The sequence below is a fragment of the Phaenicophaeus curvirostris genome, chromosome 26 (genome assembly GCF_032191515.1).
Source record: "Phaenicophaeus curvirostris isolate KB17595 chromosome 26, BPBGC_Pcur_1.0, whole genome shotgun sequence".
Taxonomy (NCBI): domain Eukaryota; kingdom Metazoa; phylum Chordata; class Aves; order Cuculiformes; family Cuculidae; genus Phaenicophaeus; species Phaenicophaeus curvirostris.
In genome coordinates this window covers 516,928-539,869 of record NC_091417.1, presented here as the reverse complement: position 1 = coordinate 539,869, position 22,942 = coordinate 516,928, and the positions used below count along the sequence as shown (strand labels likewise).

Genomic DNA, 22,942 nt, shown 5'->3' with positions numbered 1-22,942 from the left:
AGGACTCGAACTCGCGGCACCACCGCGTGCCTGAGTCTCCCCCCCCCACCCCCGCCATCCCGGGTTACGTGATTGGCACCCGCCTCAGCCAATCGCGTGTCAGCAGGGGCCCGAGGCCCCGCCTCCCGCCACTGCGACCCCCGGCACCCAATGAGATAAAGGGAACCCGCGCGCCCTCCCCCTGGGGCGGGGCTGAGCGCAGAGATTGGATGTTCCGGTCGGGGGCGGGCGCTGGCGTGGACTGAAGGTCGAAGCGGCCAATCGAAGCCCGAGAAGACCCAGACGGACGGGGGATCTGACCAATGAGCGTTCGCGGCGCTGAGTGACGGGCGGGGCAGCCAATCGGCGCCCGAGGGCGGGGCTCGGCGCGCGCCTTCCGCTCCCGTTGTGTGAGGGGCCGAGTCCCCCGCGGCCTCCGCGCTGCTGCCGGGCTCAGGACCCGGGCCTGGCCTCGCCGCCTGCCCCCCCGCCCCCGGCCCCGCCCGGCTCTCTCTCCCCCCTCCTCGGCCCACCCGGTCCCCTCGGCCGCTGACCGCCCCGGCGCTGCCCGGGCCCCCCCGGCCGAGCCATGTCGCTGCACGGGAAGAGAAAGGAGATCTACAAATACGAGGCGCCGTGGACCGTGTACGCCATGAACTGGAGCGTGCGGCCGGACAAGCGGTTCCGTCTGGCGCTGGGCAGCTTCGTGGAGGAGTACAACAATAAGGTGGGGAACGGGGAGCTGCTCTTCATCCCGGGGTTCCCGCGGCCCCCCAGCCCCGGGAGGGGAGGCTCAGGGCAGGCTCCCTCCTCGTACCCGGCGCGGGGAGCTGCCCTGAGCCCCTCGATGTGCCCCTGACGTGCGGGGTGGGGTTCGGGCTGGTTTCCTCCAGGGTTTCCTCGGCCGTTGAGGGGCTGAAGGGCTGGGAAGAGCCGAGGGTGCTTTGTTGGCTGCTCTTCAGCCAGGAAGGTCCCCGAGCTTGAGCACGGCTGGGTGGTTTTGCAGCATGAGGCAAAGTTTATGGCCAGGACTCAAAGTTTGTGTCTGAGACAGTGTGGGAAGCATTGTGCTGCTGTTGTTATACTTTCTTGCTGTGGAAGACTTCTGTGCGACGACCTATTTCATTAGTACAACTTTGACTGGTTTCTGGGTACCTTTACTTTTCTTTGAGAACAAGGGTGTAATGAGACATGAGATTGTCTTCAGTCTTCCCCCGCCAGATACAAGCAGAGAACCTTACCTGGTGCCACAGACTGCGTTCATCTCTCCAAACGCTTGTGCAGGTGTTTCTGAACAGACATGCTAGTCTGGTATGACAAATTCATATAAATAAGGGAGAGGTGAAGAAATGCACGTAGCTGTAGAGCGTCCTGAAATTTGTGTGGAATTAAAGGTTTTGGAACTAGAGCTTTGTGCGTTTATAAAGTGTGTGCTGTGTCGCTTTGTTGCTCTTCACTGGGGATTGTGGGAATGTCGGAAAGTTGGTGTTGGGGCTTGTGCTTTGTGCAAGGATGTAAAGAGCTGTGGTTAGGGTAAGGCAGGGGTGACAGCCCTTGGAGTGGTTTAATTACTGCACTTGCTGCAGTCCTCGACAGGATTGAGCGCTTTGTAGTTCAGCTGGAGCGAGTTGGCAGCTTACGCTGGTAAGCGCTGTTGTGGTTCCAGGGAAAGGCAGGTCCCTGAGCTTGGAAACTTCTCATTTGTTTAAAGACCAACTTGAAAATGTTTTTGTAGTGTGTGCTTTGAGAAGCTGAAATGGCGAACTGGCAAACAGGTTTTTGTTTATAAGTGGTAGAGTTGGTTAATAAGGGGATATACATCTGTGTTGCCTTTACCTCCTTAAGTTCCCGGGGTTGCTCTCAGTTACAGTGTGATCAGGTCTGTTTTTCGGTTCAGGCTTCAAGTGTAAAGCAGTTGAGTCAACTACTCTCTTCTCTACTCTTTACGCTTACAGATGTTGCAGACAAGTTCTGTAGGACTCTGAATTGCAGCTGCCTGTAAATATTCCCCAGGGCTTCTCCTGGCCTCTGCATTTCAGGAATAACTATTCTGTTGACTCTAGTCCATATAAGCACCACATGCTATGAGACATTTGTGGTATAAAGATCTGGAAACTAATTGTACGAGAATGAGATGCCAGTCTGGATGCTGCTGCTATAGAAATAAAGATGATACACGATTAAAAATTAAACTTGTGCAATAAGTACAGTGAAACATAATCTTCACTTTGCTGAAAGTTTTTGCTGTGTATCTGGCATTTCAAAGAGCGGTGGGATTTTTTTGTGGTTTTCTTGTTTAGGGTTTTTTATAGTTGCCTCAGTATAGCCTTCCACTGTAGGAAGAGAGTTAACAGGGAGCTCTCCTGAGTAACTGCAAGTGTTGTTGTTGATTAGAGTATTGATGTGGTCCCCTTTGGGGACCAGAACAATCTTGGGAGTGGTGTTTTGTCTGCGCTGTTTTTATGCTGATTTACTGTGACTCTCACATCTTTGCTGAGTCTCTAGGAGAGTACTAAATCATTCAGGGATTGCTCATGTACACACTCCAGATGAGGAACTGTATGCTTGTGCTAGGTGCACCCTAGTTGTGAACTTTATCAGCTCTAGCTTCTGTCCATGTAAATGGCATCACTAAAGGAGCAAAGAGAAAAAAAATGAAGTCGCCCTGTTTAAGTAGTCCCCAACATTGTGCGAAAAGATTCTGGAGCAGTTGCGTTTATGGTGGGCTGCTGGGGTAAGCAGAAATTTAAGATTTTTACAGGGCATGTGTGAAAGCTTTGTCCTCCTGCGTAGTTTGCCCTTCACAGTAGAGATGTTTTATATTGCCAGCTTCTGACATCAAAATACACTTACAGGTACAGTTGGCACTAATTAAAAGGATAATGAAAACTCGTTTTCATTTCAGCTTTCTCTTTGTACTCATAATCTTTAGACGATTGGGACAAGCTCCAGATGACAACTCTGTTCCTGATGTTGCAGTGGTTTGTTCCAAATAACTGACTTCCTTCCTTACTCTTAATATAAAAAAAAAAAGTCCAGAATTCTAGCTTGCTGATAAATCTGACCAAATAGGCAAGTATACTTTTTCCTCTTCTGTTTAGGGTTTGTTCTAAAAAGACTTAAAGCGCTAAGTATTTCTTGCAACAAAGTGCTTGCTGTGAGGGAATTGCAGTGAAAGAAAGTGGAGAGGTTGTGATCTCATTTGTCTCTGAGCTCCTATTTCTGTAGTAAGTACCAGAGCTCAGAGTACTTTCAGGTCACCTGCATAAAATGGCTGTTTACCTCTGTCTTGTGGGTAACTCAAACTTTTTTTTGACTGCCAAACCCTAATTTAGTGCTCTCTCCAGCTCCCAGACTCTTCTAACCTCTGTGGGCCCCTGGACTAACAAGCTGTATCGCGTACCCAAAGCTAGTTGCCAAGAGCTGTTTGAACCCCAAAGGAGCTTTGTTTCAGCTCGTGCACCTTTGCTGATCAAGTCACTGGTAGATGAGGAGAGATGACTTGCTTCATTTGGAAGAACTAAGGTTATTTGGGGGAATGTATCATGAAGTTCTTTGGATTAGCAAACTGCGGTCAGCCGTTAGTGTCTCATGGATCACTGGCATAATGGAGTGGAACGGAGGTGTTGATAAATCCCACTGTTAATGCCATTCTGCAGGCTCGTGGCTGTGGCTTCATGGATGGAAAACGATCTGTGGAAAAACATCAGGAGAGGCTGATTTGGGGATCTGTCTGCAAGACAAAACCGGAGTCCGGTTTAGCAAACAGTAGAGGGTGGTGCTGTACGCTGCTCGCTCCCATCGCTGGTTCACACTGACAGGCCCTGAGCTTCCCAAGCTGCACCTTTTCCTGAACAGGGCCTTGAATTGGAGAGCATTCAGGGTAGTGGTGTTAACAGAAGGTAGAATTGCACAGGAAAAGTGATTGCATGTTGAAAATTAACTGGCACAGTGAGATCTTTCTGATTGTACGTGAGCCTAAAATAATTGTGAAATATCATTCTTAGTAGTTACTAATTAGATTAAAGGGATATCGTTTTTGAAACAAAGAAGTACTGTGAACTTATTTCTGCTCCTCAAAGCTTGCAAGGAAGAGTAGTAGGCAGTTGGAAAATTCTGCATTGTTTAATTCTGTGTCTGATTCTTTTGGATCGTGTTGAAGAGAGGTGTAATTTTTCTAGAAGTTAAGGAATGCTGATTAAGGGCACTTGGATGCAGTGTTGCAATTAAGCAGTGTGTTGATAAAGGCTTGAATTATGATAGGAAAATCCACATCCAATTTTAGCATATCTTGGTGTATTGGAGAAGCAAATAATTATTTAGCATTTGTAGCTACTATCATATAGCATAATTGCAAAGCTAATGGAGATAGAACACACTGGTCCTCATTTTCTCACTGGAATGAGTTACTGGTAGACATGGAATGCCTCAAAGTGCATCCTGACTGCCAGTTACTTTTCTGTTAGCATTAGCTCAGTCTTACCTAGGCTGGACTTCAGACGCTGCTCTGTGCTGTAGCTGGCAGCAGCAAATCTTGCCTCTCGTGCAGCAGGGAGAGACAGGACTCTCATCAGCAGCATCCTGAAAATAATTCCGTCTTTCCATCTCCTCGTATTCAGCCTGCATGAGAGGATGAATAGAGGGGATCAAGGCATACCTTTGGCTATGCTGGGCTAGGAAAGAATAAAGCTTCTCAAGCAGGACTCTGTTTCTGCTCATGTCTCTGGGCAGACTGGTGCCTCTTGCTCGGAGTTACCCCTGGCTGCTGCCAGGTCTGATGGTCAGTGTGGAACACCAGATCTCCAGCAGCCTCCAGGAGCTCAGTGTTGCTTGAACCATTTTTGTTCCCTAACCTGGCCTGCACCTGAAAATGTCAAAGATCATGAAGATACTGGATTGCTACACAGTCACTGCTTTTTCTTCACCTCCAAGGAGGAGTTAAACATGAATATGGAGCACAGGAATATATAAATTCATTCCAATGGAAGAGGGTCCTGTGCTATTTTAGATTTGCTTCTGGTTATGAATATGTTGATTGTTTTGTATAAGCTTAATAAACTCATATCTAGCTGAAACCAGCATAAGCAAAGGAGAATAAATAATTGGAGGTCCTTCATCTTCTGATCCTGACCTTGCCACAAGATTTTCTATCACCAAGGACAATTTGTTTCCTTTGTAAAATCCGCTTAGTATTTCTGATGCTTAAAGGAGTTAGAAAGCTGTCAGTCACTTCAGAGACTGGAGATTCTTGACTGATTCATACTGGAGTGTGAAGTGTAACAAGGAGTAGCTGTGATAAAGAGAGTGCAAGGCAGACAAATATGGTATTTAAAAACATACTTGGGTATGTCCTTTATGGTTTAGTGGGGGGTGAAAAGGGTGGATCTTCTGGAATCACAGAATGATTTCAGCTGGAAAAGACCTTTAAGATCATCTTGTCCAACCATTGATCCAACCCTGTTAAGTCCACCATCAGACCATGGCCTTAAGTATGACATCTACTTGTCTTTTAAACACCTCCAAGGATGGGGACTCAATCACTTCCCTGGGGAGGCTCTTCCAGCGCTTGACAACCCTTTCAGTAAATAAATTCCTCCTAATATCCAACCTAAATCTCCCCTTTTGCGTCTTGAGGCTGTGGCTCCCCTGCCCTGTCACTGGCTATCGAGGGGAAGAGACCAACCCCCACCTTGTTACACCCTCCTTTCAGGGAGTTGTAGAGAGCGATGAATTGTCCCCTCAGCCTCCTTTTCTCCAGACTAAACAGCCCCAGCTCCCTCAGCCACTCCACATAAAGTTGGTGCTCTACCCCTTCACCAGCTTCGTTGCACTTCTCACTGTGGCAGTGGGCAAGGTTTGCATTTGCTAAGAGCACGTCTAAATAGACTCGTAACTGGTAATCTTGTAGTTTAAGATCACTGAAGCGTTTCTTGGCTTTTTGTCATATAAAAAAAAACATGCGGTAGATTTCCAGTCTAGTTTAAAAATGTAGTTTATTAACCAAGTTGGTTATCCTAGAATATTTAGAATTTTTCCAGATAAACATCTTTGAAAAAGGCCATTAAGCCACCATTTCCAGGAGGAAGCTGCTGTGTGGAAAGTCCTGGGAGATTCCTACAGTGAGCAGTTTACAAATGAGTTGTAGTGAGTTGTCCCCTTAATGTTTGTGCTTGAACAGCATTTCACACAGTGGGGCTTTCATCCTGTTTAGGTCTGGTACTCACTGCTAGGTTAAACATCTTCCAGCACCACATTGTTCTCTGAACCCTTTCTGACATGTCAATATTTTTCTAATAACATAATGTCTGGGACTTCAAGCGTTACTTCAGGTGTTGTCATGACCAAGCTATGTGGAGATCATTTCTTGTCTGCTCTGTCTTGTATTACTTGCACAACAGGGCAAGTCAGTCCTTCCCACTGTCACATTGCTGTGCAAAAATGCCTAATTTGGAATCTAGTTACCTAGAATCTTTCAGCTGATCAGCTTTCTTTGTCTTTTCACACCAAACATTTGAATAATTATTTTAACACTTTAACATCCCAGTTCTTTTGAGTTTGAATTCTGTTTTATTTCCTGAATCTGTGATTTGGTTAAACCTGTATCTTTGCGCAGTTATGAAGGAAAGTTTTAGTTGATGTAATGCTTGATAGCTGCCTGACCTGATCTGTCGTGATCTGTGGGGTTATGACCAAGAACTCCACGATACAGGCTTTAAGTGTGAGTGGTTGTCATGCTAACCACAGCTTGTCCTGCTTTCTGAAGATGACATTGTCAGCCTCATTTCAGTTGAAGATAACTTGGATTGATGTTTCTGTAGTTTAAGTCTGTGATTTAAACTGGGCTTTGTAATGTGGAAGAGGGAAGAGTGTTTTTTAATCCTTTAAGATTGGATTTTGATGCATTTGAGATAATCTCTTCAAAGGAAAGCACTGTGGTGATTATGAATATACTCCATATATATATACACACATATACACACTTAATTTTGCTTACATGCCCAGCTAGGAAGCAAAGCTTCAACAATTCCTCATTCCATTGACATGGTGGACCTTGTGTATTGTCCTTGAGGTTGCAGAAGGCATCCTTCTGAAATACACTCAGTTTTAATGCTGTAATGTCTTTTAAATATGTCTTCTTATAGGTGCAGCTTGTTGGCTTGGATGAAGAGAGCTCAGAATTCATTTGCAGGAACACCTTCGATCACCCCTACCCTACCACAAAGCTTATGTGGATCCCAGACACCAAGGGGGTATATCCAGACCTGTTGGCAACCAGCGGTGACTATCTGCGTGTGTGGAGAGTGAGTAAATTCTCCCTAGAAAAAGATAAGTGGTGATACTGTGTTGCACACTGATCTCTTTCATTGAAGATCAGATTTTTTGAAGTGGGTGATCTTCTTTGCCAGGTGCTTTGCCCTTGCTACAGTGTGGAGGTTAAAGCGTCACATTAAGTTGGAGCACTTGGTGACTTATTCTCTTAACTGCAATCATGTGACTAAACGTGAAGGCTATAGGAGAAATGTAGAATCATTTGGTTGGAAAAGACCTTTGAGATCAAGTCCAACCATACCTGTCCGCTACTAAACTATATCCCTGAGCACCTCATCTACCAGTCTTTTATACCCCTCCAGATGTGGCGACTCAGCCCCGTCCCTGGGCAGCCTCTGCCCAAGAACCCTTTTGGTGAAGAATTTTTTCCTGATCTAATCTGAACCTCCCCTGGTGCACCTTGAGGCCATTTCCTCTTGTCCTATCACTTGTTACTTGCTTGAAGAGACCAGCACCCACCTTCCTACAGCCTTCTTTCAGGGAGTTGTAGACAGTGACAAGGTCTTCCCTCAGTCTCCTCTTCTTCTGGCTAAACAACCCCCGTTCCCTCAGCTACCTCTCATAAGACTCCTTCACCAGCTTCATTGCCCTTCACAGAAGCAGTTATGATACTATTTGCTGTTTTAATCACCTTACTGAAGATAGAGATGGTGGTTATATTTCCCAGTGCTTTAGGATGTGAAGCTGAGAGGAAAGAAACACAGGATTAGCAACTTATGTTTTTGGAAGTGCACATGGGACAAGTCTTGTGATGTTGCTATTTAAGACAGATGTTTCACTTCTCTAAAGGTGGGTGAAACAGAGACCCGTCTGGAGTGTTTGCTGAACAATAACAAGAACTCTGATTTCTGTGCTCCACTAACATCATTTGACTGGAATGAAGTGGATCCGTACCTTCTAGGTGAGACTGACAAGTGCTACATTTTTGGCATGGAAAAAATACGCTTTTGGATTTAGTCTGGTGAAATCTGGCTTCTGACTGACTGCTGTGTCATTGCATGTCTCTGGTTAATCTGATAACTGACTAATGGGGACATTTCTATGCTGTAGAAACTGACAGTGTCTTAGGTTAGAAATAAAAAAAACCCAACAACTGAGCAGCTCATGGGGACTCTTTTTTGCACCTAATGGTGTCCTGCCCAATACAGGATGGGTCACTTCAATTGGATCAGGTGCGTTCCTTATTTGCAGCGATTGAGTTTGACCTTCAGGGCGGGTGAACTGTTGCAGAGCTCAGTAATGATGTAAATTAACTCCACTTATTTCAGTGTGTTTTGGAGTGGATAAAAAACTACATACCAAGCATTTTCTTTTGTGAAGCCATTTCAGCAGCAGGAGTAAAGCCAGGAGTCCTTAATTCAGCTGGAGGAGGGGGCCGAATGCTTAAGGCTTAACTATAGCCTATGGGACGAATTGTGAACCCAAGATGACTGATCCAGCAGAGGTTTGTTTCCCAGAAGAGTACAGACGTTTATTCAGGGGGATTTGCCCAGAGATTAACAGTGATAATATGTCTTAGTAATTATTTAGTACATGATTTATTTTTGTGTGTTGTATCTCTCATCTCTTAAGAGCTTTACTGCTAGCCCCACCTTCAGTCCACAGAAACAATCAATTAATAGTAACACGCTGTCGCAATGCTGTGATTGAATTTGGGGTTTGACACACACATGAGACTTAGAGGATGGGAAATATCATCTCAGCATTGCATCAGGCTTCTGAATAGATTGAAGTAGACATGAGCTATTTACACTTTATTCCTGTGTGGAGGACTGTTTCTACAGGTTTGGGTCATTAAATGCATGGTAGACTGTTAGCTGTTTGATTTTAATTGTATGCTGTTCTTGTGGCTATTTTGATCTGTTGATGTCTGAGGATATTACATTAATCCCATAAGTGATTACATAATTTGTGAGAGTATTTATTTTGCTAACAGAAGGGCGTTTGTTTCAGGTACCTCTAGTATTGACACAACCTGCACTATTTGGGGTCTGGAGACTGGGCAGGTTCTGGGAAGAGTAAATCTCGTCTCTGGCCACGTGAAGACCCAGCTTATTGCACATGACAAAGAGGTGACAGCTGGATTTTGTTGTTTACCTAGCATATTTATTTTAAGCAGTAGAAAAGAAATAGGACTTTTCTGTTTCCCCCCTTTTTCTTGAAAAATCTAATGATCCAAAAAGATAATTTATCTAAGATTAACTACATGGTTTTGAGTCTCAAGTTATAGTATTTGCTCTCAAAACTACTCTATTCACTCATCGTAGAGTCTGGACTTCAGATTATACTATTTTTGCTAGATTGTGTTCCAGAATATTTTAGAAAAATGAGGCAAAACATCAAACTAGAATTGAAATCAACTGTATATCAAAGGCAATAAACAATTTGCAAGGTTCTTTCATCCTAACATACTACTTTTCAGCAAGTAATATAAAAAAAAATCTGAGTCTGGGAAACTGATATGATTCATTTCAGTGAATAATCCTTTAATGACATAACCCTTTTAAGTTTCCCCCCTCCTTTTGGGAAGTGTAATAACTAAGAACTAGCTAAGAACATCAAATATTGGAGAGAACATGCCGCAACTAGTTCTGCTATCCATATATAAAATCCATTTTACTGCAAATTCAGAGGCAGTGTGCTCACTAAAGGTTGTTTTTTTTCTCCTCTTCTGTGACTGAGCAGGTGTATGACATAGCGTTTAGCCGTGCAGGTGGTGGGAGAGATATGTTCGCCTCAGTTGGTGCAGATGGCTCAGTGAGGATGTTTGATCTCCGTCATCTGGAACACAGCACCATAATTTATGAGGACCCACAGCACCACCCATTGCTGCGTCTCTGCTGGAATAAGCAGGATCCCAACTATCTTGCTACAATGGCCATGGATGGCATGGAGGTAAGGTGGCAGCTCATCCTCTGTAGGTGCTTGTGGTTGTGAGTTTTTGGGAGGTGACTTGGTGGCAATTTGTAGTCAGCCCTTTAAAGTGAGAGGGCGGTGCCAGTACCTGCACAGGAATATGATTACAGAACAATTCTTAGTGCACAGTAGGAATTCAAGTTTATAATGCCAAAATTACTTCTGTAAGTCCTCTATGGCTCATACGTATTTCAGCTGGTTTTTAAGAAGGCTCTGTGAGGCAGCTGAGCAATAGTTTTCACATAAAATCATAACTTCAAATGGTTTAGTCACCTTTAGTTCAGCACATCAGGCAGCATATCTTAGTTTGTTACTTGTGCTGCTTCAGGGAAATCTAGTTCATTTGCTCTTGTTGCCTAACTCACAAACCCTTTGTGAGGTCTGACTCCTTTTGAGGCCCACTGACCTGCTAGAAGCTTTACTTTGAGAACGGTGTTTGCTTGCAAACCGTATCCTTTAGGAAAGGGCTGTAATTTATAGCTTTGGCTCAAAATATTTGGTTTTCTGAAGAAACAAATGAAAAAAAAGCAAGTTATTAATTCCGCTGGATTTTGTTCCTGCAGGTTGTGATTCTAGATGTGAGAGTTCCCTGCACTCCTGTTGCCAGGTTAAACAACCACAGAGCATGTGTGAATGGAATTGCTTGGGCACCTCATTCTTCCTGCCACATTTGTACAGCAGGTAAGTGTGATCCATCCCTGTCCAGCTGTGCTGGTGAAGCTCAGAGTCTTTCACTGCTCTCTCTCTCTGAAAGTTTATGCAGTTTTCTACCTCAAGCTAAAGAACACCTGCAGTTTAGAAGCCCTTCATTAATGACTTCCCTAATGTTTTTTAGGGAACTAGACACCTGCTGGAGCTTATTGTGTGGAAGTAGTGAGCCCAATGCCCAAGCTGTGAGCCTGCTCTGGCTAAGCTGTATTATTTTAATGGTCCTTAATTTTTTGCAATCTAATTCATAAATGTTCCGCTGATCCTTTGCTTTTCAACTCTGTCCTGGATGATGTATAATGATTCAAGCTTATTTTTTGGGAGCATGGTTGTATCATTGTATCTCTGGCTTGAGTACTCACTGTGACTGCAACAGCCATATCTTATGTAGCTTCTTGGACTGCACACCTATTAGTACTCATGGAATCATTAAGGCTGGAAGAGACCTATAAGTTCATCCAGTCCAAATGCCAGCCCAGCCCCACCATGCCTACTAAAGCATGTCCTAAAGTGTAATGGCCACATGGTTTTTGAACCCCTACAGGGATGGGGACTCCACCACTACCCTGGGCAGCCTCTGCCAGGGCTTCGCCACTCTGTCAGTAAAGTATTTCTTCCTAATATCCAATCTAAACCTCCCCTGTTGCAACTTGAGACCAGCACCCTCCTCACCCTAATCTCCTTTCAGGGAGCTGTAGAGAGCTCCAGACCAAGCAACCCCAATTTCCTCAGCTGCTCCTCATAAGATTTGTGATCCAGACCCTTCCCCAGCTTCCTTGCCCTTCTTTTGATTCTGTTTATGGTTTTCTTCTCCATTTGCAGCGGATGACCATCAGGCTCTGATCTGGGATATCCAGCAAATGCCTCGAGCCATTGAGGACCCTATCTTGGCCTATACAGCAGAGGGAGAGATCAACAATGTACAGTGGGCCTCAACTCAGCCAGACTGGATAGCTATCTGCTACAACAACTGCCTGGAGATCTTGAGAGTGTAACACTACTGCTTCATGCTGTGTTGAGGCAGGGCTGTATAATTTCCCCTCCCCTCTAAAGTAAGAACAACACAAGTCAAGTGGCCAGTATCTGTTGTTGCTTTGCATCTACTGTTACAAGGAACTGTTACAAGAGTCAATAGCAGATGTCTCCTGTCTCTCCAAGACTATAAAATGCAGAGACGTGCTGAGCCTCTTGGACCTCCTGGTTTTCTTGGGTTTTTTCCCCAGTTAAAGTTCTGTATATTTGTTTGTTGACTGTATTAATAAGCTTGCAGGCTTTTAAGTTGCTGCATATGTCCCTGTGTTTGTCAGCACGTCAACTAGCTTAATAGATGCAAGTGCAGAACAAGGTGGGGGAGATGACATTGATGTCAACAGCCACCTTGGCAGGAATCTTTATCATTCCTGTTGTTGCTGCCTCTAAACTGTTTAAACATTTGTATGGTTTTTATATATTGGGCTAACTTTCTATTGAGTAAGGTTTTTCTCCCTAATTCTTACTTTTTATATGTGATCCACTTCCATATGCCCAAAGCAGGATCTATTAGTTGATACAAATCCCAGTTACTGTGCAGGCTCCTGGCAGCAAAGGCTTGCCAGAAATAACTGTTGCCTTGGCTCTCTATACCTGGCTACCTGGGCAGAATTTTCTGGTGCTGTGAAGTACAAGTACTTGTTGCACAATGTCTTTACACTTTTCTGATGCTAGAGGCAGGTGTTGGTAGGCCTTATTTTAAAATTAGGACTGAATTCATTTGTATCCTGCAGTTGCGTTAGGTAACAGAACAGTAATAGGTTTCAGAAAGAAGATACATGCATGACTTAAGCTCCCACTGAGGTAAACGACTCCTGAAAAATGGTGATTTGTAATGGATTTGGGATCGACACTTCCAGTCAAATGATTTCCACTTGGAGGGCCTGCTATCTAAACCAAAATAAAATGGTTTCACACTTTGTAGCTTGCTTGATTGGCAAATAATACAAGCAAGATTTTGTGGTTAGCCTGTACCCTGAAGCTGCTTTGCATTTGGCCACTGTTCCTGAGAGCTCTTGAAAGGAGTGCAAAGTAATCTTTTTTTCCGAATCCATTTGCTTTGTACTGTCAGGTCTTGTTGAATGAGCGAGATGAGTTGGAATAGCTGGTCTGCTATCCAAAGGAAAGCTGTTTCTCTGAAAAAAAATATTCCCTTATGTAATGTACGAAGATGGGCTTAAAAGGAGAGGAACTGTGCCATAGGGGCTGAGGTTTGGCACTTGTCAACTTTCATATCTTTTGGGGGTATGCCCAAGGACTTCTGTTCGTTTCGAATAGTGGATCGCTCCACAGTAACACTTTTCAATCAAAGCTGATTAGGCAAGATAAAAATGTTCATCGAAGCCTTAATATGACATAGCTACTTGGATGAATGCTCTGCAGGGCTCTCCTGATGAAGGCATGAAAACCATAGCTGGTGTGTAAGGGTAAACTAACTGGATTTTGGATGTAAATGTCAAACTAGCAAAGGTATCTTTCTACCTAATGAGTATTCACCTGCAATTGGCAGCAGCATTATAAATAGGAGGGCACTGGCAAGCTTGAATCTTGTCAGTTTATGCAGGAAAGGCAAGTTGGGAAGGTTGATTGCTGTGAAATGCACTGTCAAATTCCGAACAGCATTTGAAAGCTTTTGTCATTCTGGACATAGAGAAATATTATTCTAGAGGCTGCTTCTCAACACGGAGCTCAGAAAAGCACTGCCTTGTGGATTTAATGGGAATTCATTAAGGACGGTTTTATTCTATCACCCTTTTTAATACTGGAGAACAAAGAGACTTTAACACAGTTCATGCTTATGTTTTGTCAATGACACTCTGTATTTAGCTGTGGATTTTTTCTGGCAGAAATCTTGATTTGACTTGAAGGCCAGTTTTTCTTACTAGCAGCAGTGCCGAGTAGTGTGTTCCGCAGACATTTGATCTAGATGTCAGAACAGCGTTAGCCAAACAATGGAGTTATTGCTTTTCACAACAGCACTTCATATTAAACAAGAAAATGTTTATGCAGAATGAAATGAAACTTAGGATTTTCTTAGCAGAAGCATATTAATGGTGTTCACAGCTTAGGGAGTTGTGTAAAATAGATACACAGGCTTGTCATGTCTTGTTTAATTACAAATGGGAGGCATAATATGCTGTGTTACTAAGAGGGAACTGCCTGTAATATTAGTACTTCCTATAGTCCCTTTTATGCTTCAAAGTCTCATTCTTGTATGGGTGGCCTGAGTAGAAGGTGAATGCATCTGTTGTTTAGCTTAAAAATGCAGCTTTTGCAACTATAGAATTGTGCTTAAAAAAATGACATAAGATAATTCAGTCGAAGGTGAAGTCACCAGAAGACTCCTTAGGCTATACTGAATGGCAAGTGCAGTTTATTCCTAAAGGAATATAGGAATTATGCTAGGATGATGAGACAAGAGCATGTAGTAAAGGGGCTAATAGTCAGACTAGCCAAGTTGCTTTTGCTACTGTTGGAAAACAACCCTGTTGGGAACCTGAGGAGGATCCAATGTCAGTCTTTCCATTCCATAATTCATTTGTGGAATTGGGTGTTCATTCCAAACCCATCAAAGGCACGTGGAGAAATCTTTTAGGCTCCAGTGGATTCTAAATAAAGCCTGTTTGTTTAGCCAGTTGGGCTACCTTCTAGATCTATAACAAATTGCTTTGGGCATAACCCATTGTCATTCTTCATAAGAAATTACATTTGAAATCACTAGAGGCTGTTTGGGGAACAGGGAAATGCTACTTAAAATAGCTTCTTTTCAAAGAAGTCACTTGAAAGGTTAATGAGTGAAAAGACATGAGAATCCTCGTGGGTGAGATGTTCTCTAGTGCAAATGGCACTTTGAGAAGGAAGTGAGAGGCTTTGGTGCCGTTTTGCAGTGCCTGCTGGCACAGTGGCAGGGAGCAACCTGTCTGCAGCTCGTTCAAGTTTGTTTGCAGGATAAAATAGAACCCTGAGATTTGTTGCTGTAGCCTGTAAATCAGAACATGCAATTTATCATGTTTCACATGCTTAATGTTCAGTTATGTTGGGTGTAAAACCCCTGTAAGCATTACTTTTCCCCCCACAAAGTTTATGAAAATAAATACTTTGATATTGATCTCAATTATTTTGTGCCTCCTGCTCAGGGAGAGGATGCAGCGCAAGTGCTTTCAAATGCCTCCTGTCCCTTGACTTTAAAGTAACATTAAAGGAAGTCTGAGCATCAGTGAGGTTAGCAAAGCAGAAAATCACATGCTGTGGTTGGTTCAGACAAGGTTGATTCTGGGAAAGAAGTATTTTTCTCAGACTTCAGTTCTGTATTGCTTTTCCAGTCCATTAATTCAAGGTACTAGGGTATTGTTTGCTTATTTTGTTCTGTTTAAATCAAGCTTTCCATAGACTTGTATTATTATGTGGACAACCTGTTACTAGTACGCTAGCTCTCAACCAGGGAATCTTGATCGTGTGAAACTCATTAGTGGGGTGAAAACCTGCAGAAAATGAGTTGGATGTGGAATTAGTGCATAGTATGCCAGCTCTTAATAGTCTAAGTGAAATGGGCTGTGGTTGGTTGCATCTATGGGACTTGTACTTATGTGTGCAGAGATTAGAAGGCAAGGATTTGAGTGCTTTGACAATCTATTCAGAAAGAAAACACAGTCCTTTCAAAGAGTGATACGAAAGGAGACTGATAATACAGGTTGTTCCTTCTGGAACCTTGAAATATACTTAACGGGGGAGGCATTGCCTCTCATAAGTCAAAGTTAATGATCCTTTCAAAACTTAGCTGTAATTGCTCTCCTGAATGTTCTGGATAATAGTAAAAAGATCTATTTTTGCCTGATGTTGCAACGACAAAGCTGCGTCAGGCTCGACTTTAGATCACTGCTTGCCAGGGACCAGGGGAGGGGAGGAGTCTGATCTGTTGGAATTCAGATGCTCTTGTGTTTGTTTTATTGTAAATGAAGAAAGCTGAGTGTGTCTGTTTTGTTCTCTTGCAGATGGCACTTTAACAAGTATATTTTTTGTAAGATTAGGAGGAGAGTCATCTTTTCCTCAGCCCTTTTGTGGTAGGCATTTCCGTTGTGTATAAAATGTGAAATACAACAGTCACTGAAATCCTAAAGTGGCTGAGGTTGTCTGTATCTAGTGGACCCTCTTCTGTTTCTACTGAACACCAGAGACGTGAGCACTTGACAGTACTGTTAATGTTAAACTGAAGCTCTGTATTCTGAGGATGATGTGATCTTGCAAGGCCAGCCCAAGTGCTGCTTAGCACCCGGGGAGTCCTTTTTGCTTTGCTTAGGAACTTGATGGTGTTTCGGAATCATCTTTTTCACCCTCTGACCGCGGTGGTGACAGACTGATGGTGTAAAGATGCAGCTGGATTCTTCGGATAACTGATTTTTGTGATAGAAGAAATGCAGCTGCTGTTTGTAAATTCACACCACCTAAATTCTTGAACTTGTCAGCTGGTTAGTGGTGTTTTAACTCTTTCACAGAAAAGGATGAATGGCTGCAAGGGTAAGCTATTGGCTCCCTAAGTTGCACAGTTACAGTTCCATCAAAGTACTAAAGCGTTTTGCCTTCCCACTGCTGGCTAGCAAAGTGGTCCAACCACCTCACGTCCGCACTCAGTTGTCCTGTCAGTTAACAGGAGTTCTCTCTTATACACATTAACTCCTTTCTGCTGTCCGGCCGATATTCCAGAGCAAGCCTGTATTTATTCTACAGCAGATATTAAAAGAAGGTGTCCAAACTCAGTCCTGGAATGGGAAGGGTACTGTCTCCCTGTTTCTCTCGGTCTTTGCAGGGCATCCAGGGAGTTAATTATATGTGGCACTTAAAGAACACTTTCTCATGCTTATTTAGAGCTGCATCTGTATTTCCCCCTGCTTCCCCAAGAAGAGTCAGAAATGTCTCATTCTCAAGTGTATGGAGAGGAGTTTAGCGTGCCCCTGACTCCCTTGTTTAGGAAGAGATCTCCAGAACTTCCAATCGGCACCTTTCACCAGTACTAAAAAACAGTAATTAAAATTGCAACTAAATAGCAGTCACTCAGTGCTCATTTAGGGATTCACGGCAGACTGTAGAGGCAAAGGCACGTCTGAGACTTGCTTGGTGCTGCCTGACTGATTTCAGATGATAACCTGATATGCCAAGTATCTCAGTGGCCTTCTGCACAGCCTCTGATACTCAGCATTGAGTTACAATCTCTGTAATCATAAAAGTAACTTGTATGGCTCTCATCAAGTTTATTTCTTTTCATAAAATCTAACAGAATGAAGAAATGAGCTATTTCCTGCAAAAAATACTGTGGCCACAAGTAGCTGGAAGCCCATATTCCAGCTCTCATCCCTTGGAGTTTCCTTTCTTGTTTGCAAGATGTGTGACTCACAAGTGTCTCTTAGAGATGAGGATCAGTCTGGCCAGTCAGAACAAAGACAGAAATGCAAGAACTAGTGAACGGAGTAGTCCTAGTACAGCTGAGAAGCGATGTGTTGCTTTTTTGACAACCTGATAAATAAGAATTACCAAACCTACTATTTAAAAGGAACTGTTTTTTTAAACTTGGGTTGCTAGCAGTGTAAAATGTAATTTAAATCTGTTGCGCCGAAGCATTTTTGTTCCCAGTGGTCAAGTAGGAGATGTTTACTTTTATGTGTGTTTGCCCTTCTGCTCTTCCCATTCACAGTCCCGTTGTGGTAATATCCTGAAGGTGTAATCTTTGTAGCATGATTGTACGAACATCCATATGAAATCCCTGACTTCTTGTTCTCACTGAATATGTTAAAGCAATAGTAGTTTTACTTCTGTCCTTCTTTTCTCCACCTTCCATATTGAGATTTGCAACTTCACAACTATACTGTCCTAGAGGAATCCTAGTATCCTGCTATTGAAGACATACGTTGTTGACATGAATAACTGCGGTGTCCCTATATTCCTTTATTTTTATGGAGAAAATACTAAAGGTTTTGTTACAATGAATTTTAACACCTGAGTCACAGAACCATATTGTTGAAACTGTAAATTTTAAGGCAGTTTTCTGAAATCGCTTGAAAGTGGAATGTTGCATCCTTTTATGCTATTTCCTGCTTCCTATGTAGTTTTATTCCAATTTTTTAACCTTCTTTCTAAGTTTCAGCCTCCTGTGTATTAGGTACAGTATTTTCTGCCTTTCATACTTTGTAATAAAAACCGAACATTTGTAGATTGACTGCAGTTCACTGTGTGGTGAGTTAGGAACTGGCACCTGCAGGGGCGAGCAGCGAACTGCGTCAAGTAAGCTTCATCCATCCTGGGTGAAGTTTGTTCCTGTCGAAGGGCAGGTGATGGCTTTATCTTGTCTCTGCAGCGCTGGTGACCAGTATTCATCTCTCATCCTACCAATACGCAAATTTAATAATTCTCGGAATTGAAAGTTAGTCCGAAGAATGATATTGTTAGGAACCAGTCACAACAGAACTTGAACAGAGTGGTTAATGTGGGGGTATTTTAAATATTTGCTTTCTTAAAAACCAACCCGCTGCGGGTTCCCTGTGTACTAGTGTTGCTTATGTTTGTTTTCCAACTTCTTTGCATGGTGCTTGTTCCCTACACAATGCATGGTAATTATCTGCCTGCATAGGGTTTTAGGATGAGGGGAAGAGGGATTTTCTTTTTTCTTTTTTTTAATCAAATAATTGGTCTCTGAGGCTTTTTTAATACAGGCAAATAGAAGACAGAGCAATTAGGGACTTAGGCAGCTTCTAAGTCTCTGCTGTGTCCTGGCGACCCCTGTTAAAGGATGTTTTCTGTTCAGGCTCAGTCCCTGGTGTCGCTGTTGCTGGGACCTAGAGAGTGGAGTAGGGTGGCAGAGCTTGGAAATCTGTTTTCATCTTAGACCTTGTTGAGCAGGACCAATGACTTCAGTATTTAGATTAACTCTAGCTCAACTAAACTTGCCTGACAACACTGGATTCCTCTCTGATTCTTTGTGTACTGGCTTTGAAAGAAAAGCTTATTAAGCTCTGTGACCACAGTGGAAAGAGTTGCCTGTAAAGATGCTACAGTGTTTTCAAGCTATATATGGACTTTGTTCTAGTCATCTGTATTTGGAAAAGATGCTTTCCTTCTAAGAATTGTTTGTCTTTTACCACAGAAATGTATTTACATCCTCCTAGTTTGTTTTTTTTTATTTTATTTTATTTTATTTTTCTTTGGATCTGTGCTTCGGAATTCTCCAAAGAGACTTTCTCAGCTTCCACTCTGGTGGAAGAAAGAAACTTGTGCTCATTGGAGCTGCTGCTGCAAGAAGTTTGGAGCTGGGAGATGATACAAGAAATGAATTGCCTCTCAGTGTGGTAAAACAAGTGCCATAAAGTCCCATAGAGGAATACGGGTAATAAAACGCAAAGGAGAGGTTCTCTGCCTTCTGTAAATATTAAGGCAGAGCTGACATCTCACAGGGCTGCCTTGCTTGCTCTGTGACTCTGGGAAGGTCACTGCTTTGATACCAGCTGTAAGTGAAAAGCACATAATTTGTAAATTAGTAAGCAAGTGACTTGAAAATGTTTGAAAGCAAATGTCCATGGTAACACAGCACACTCTGCATAGATGTAGAGAAAAAGTGATCTCTCAGATGATGTGGAGCCCTGACACTCTAACAAGCATTTAATCTTGGTCTTCTTTATTAGTACTGCCCTATAAATAGTCCAGACTGCCAGCTCAGAAGCAAGTAATGATCTGAAAGCATGTGATATTTTTCATATCTATCCCCTCCTTCCTTCAGTTTTGCCCACTCCCCAGGCAGAATGGCTCCTGTTGTAGAAGCAGGCGGGTTCAGAGCCCCCTCTGCTGGCGCGCTGGCAGCAGCGGGACAGCTACAACTGCTCTTCCGAGGCTGGGAAAAGGTGCTCCAGGCGTGCTTTTAAGGAGTTTCACGTGGTTGATGTACTCCACTGCAGGTGAGACACGGTTTGGCCAATATATATTCTGTGACGCTCTCCTGAATTTGTATTCCGATGTTAGTTTTCCATTCAGGTTTTCAAAGCTGAGAACGCAACAAGAAGGCATTAGCAGAATCAGAACTGCTTGGGATCAGCGAGATTACTCTTCTCTCAGGTCTGCAGAAGAGAGTGCAGAACACTTTCATGCAGCCTTTGAAAATGTACAGAGTTTCTCCTCCTTTTTTTCCCCTTTCAATTTTTATTTCTTCTCATTGTTCCCCCTCAGTGTCTCTGGCTGAGATGTAGAAGTTCTGGCACGGGACAAGGCTCAGCCTGGAGACTGCTTAGCTCCCCAGGAAGGATGTGTCTACCTAAACAAGAAGGGAAACAGGAAGGAAAGAGAAATAGTACATCTGGTAGCAGGAGAAGAGGCACTTTGAGTCAGACAGGTATGCTTCAGAGAATGGAAATACTGCCAAAACAGAAAATGAGATGATGGCATCATGATTAAGAAACTGGGAAAAAATGCCAGGAATTAAATCCCAAAGGTCTACTCCAGACTTCCTGTGTAACTTTTAACAAGTCAGTGGTTCTCTGTGCAATGTCCTTTAATCCCTAAAATAGGGATTACATTTCCTTTTCTTACTTCATGCTGCATGACAGCATTGAACAATTGGGCCTTTCTAAAGTTCCTTTAAAACAAATGAACTAACTACAAACATAACAGCTCCTGGGGAGTCAGGGTGAATATCCTCATTGATGACTGCATCAAATGGCCTCAAACAATCTGAATTGCTTTAAGTTGAAGAATTAGGTATGTTTTGTAATTGCTGTTCACAGGGGTGAAGCTTCTTTTCTGGAAAGCCTCTGCTTTCAAAGGATGTAGGGAACCTGGATGGAAAATCACAGAATATCAGTTCATACCATACTGTTATTGGTAGAAGAACCTGATGCTTTATGCACAGAACTAGTATATTCTTAGAGCTATAGCTGTTTTGGACTTAAGTAAACCAAGTTTCTACATGAAGGACATGCAATCGGTCTCATTTAACAGGATTTCAACTGAGAATTTTATGTGCAAGCATGTAAGAACTGGAAGACAGACAAAAATACCAAATGGTAAAGTGACGATAGAGTGTTTTGACATCAGGGCTGCCGTGGTGGGGAATTAATAGTGAATTTCTTCAGTTCTGGTCCCAAGAGTAATCTCACTAAAGCCTTTTTCTAATGACCTTGGCACAAAAAGCAAGCATGATAATTAAATTTGGTGATGAACAAAAAGGGAGAGGCTCCAATAATATGAGGGAACTAAAATGTCTTAGAGAATTGATGACTTTGAAGTGAGAAATAGAGATAAGATGCAATGTAGCAGCAGAAAGTGTGAGGCTATGAATTCAGGGTCGAGGAGAAATTTGTGAAGGACGCTAAAAATGTTATACTACTGAGGAATTAGTGAGGAAAAGAAGCTGGGATATAGTCACTGATAAAGGATAGTGATGAGCGACCGTGAGGCTATGAAAAAGCATGTAGAAAAGCTGGTCCAAGAGCAATAATAATGGTGACAAATGAGAGAGGAATTCAAGATGGAACAGAAGCAAAAAAGGCTACCAGGAAGATACCACAAATACAGAGCTTGTATTATGAGAGAGAGTGGCTTACTTGTCTATTAATACAATGAAGCCTGAAAGAAGATATGATTATCTTCTTGATGTATTTAGAGAGAAAATACCAGGGAAGAGGAAAGGATTATTTAAGTAAAAGGATAATCTTGACATGAAAACAAATGGCTGTAAGCTGGACATGAAAATGGGATAGAACAGGCAGGAAAGCTAGAAATACATACAATAGAAGTGTTGACACTAAACAGCATCAGTCTGATTTTTAAGTGGGAACTTCAAGGTAGAATCTATGAAAGTCAGCTAGTCCCACTTTCTGCTTCAGTTTGAGTCTTGGCTTTGTCCACAGCTGCTTGCTCCAGGGAGGCTGGATCTCTCGAGCTAAGCATTGCTTTGGAGATCTGAATGTCTACCTAGCAGGGCATCGTGAGATCTTTTTACTATCCCATCTGGACAAGTTTTAAACAAATAAATAAATGATATCGTGGATATTGTTGTCATGCATTGGCTACAGCCTCACTTCCTCCTGGCATGTGGGATTTAGATTCCCGCATTTGCTCACCCTTATGAGAAATTTCCCTTTCCAATCTAGTTGTCTTCTCTCTGTGGCTTATCCAGTCGATGTGACCTCTTTGACATTGCTGCTGTGTTGCTTGCAAGCAAACCCGCTTAAAACCCGAAGCGCTTGCTGCTAGATGTTTGCCAGATTGAGAAGCAGCTGCTAAAACATCTGCTCGAGGTGGTTTCCCAGCAGCAGGGTGGCCGCTGCCGCGCTAGGGAAGAAGGGCTGGACTTCTTTGGTTAAAAACAAAACAGAAGTCCTTTTGACAGAAAAAACGCTATAAAAAATATCACCCTGCAGGTGGAATGGAAGGAGAAGCTGGAAAGGAGTAGCCAAAGCCTGGATGTTGCTTTAAAAGGGTCCAGTTCAGAAATGTTTTGCTGTGAGGGCGAGGAGGCCCTGGCCCAGGTTGCTCAGAGCAGTGGTGGCTGCTCCATCCCTCGCTTCTCTGGAGCGAGTCCAGAGAAGAGCAAGGAAGCTGGTGAGGGGGCTGGAGAACAAGGATTGCGAGGAGCGGCTGAGAGAGCTGGGGGTGTTTAGCCTGGAGAAGAGGAGGCTGAGGGGAGACCTCATTGCTCTCTGCAACTCCCTGAGAGGAGGTTGTGGAGAGGAGGGAGCTGGGCTCTTCTCCCAAGGGACAGGGGACAGGACGAGAGGGAATGGCCTCAAGCTCCACCAGGGGAGGTTCTGGCTGGATATCAGGGAAAAACTTTAAACGGAAAGGGTCATTGGGCCCTGGCAGAGGCTGCCCAGGGAGGTGGGGGAGTCACCATCCCTGGAGGGGTTTAAGAGATGGGTATACGGGGTGCTCAGGGACGTGGTTTAGCGGCAGGTAGGAATGGTGGGACGCTTCGCTGTCCCCACCAGGCAGCGGCTCAGGGCCG

At 43.4% G+C, this 22,942-nt stretch overlaps 1 protein-coding gene across 1 annotated transcript; it reads left to right on the top strand.

Moving 5' to 3' along the window:
* Positions 1–483: 483 nt before the first annotated feature.
* Positions 484–18,169, top strand: DCAF7 (DDB1 and CUL4 associated factor 7). Its single transcript, XM_069877327.1, has 7 exons — positions 484–706; positions 7,122–7,280; positions 8,098–8,209; positions 9,262–9,380; positions 9,994–10,203; positions 10,788–10,905; positions 11,755–18,169. Exons 1-7 carry the CDS (start codon positions 569–571, stop codon positions 11,925–11,927), a joined length of 1,029 nt encoding a protein of 342 aa, XP_069733428.1. The 5' UTR covers positions 484–568; the 3' UTR covers positions 11,928–18,169.
* Positions 18,170–22,942: the final 4,773 nt, after the last annotated feature.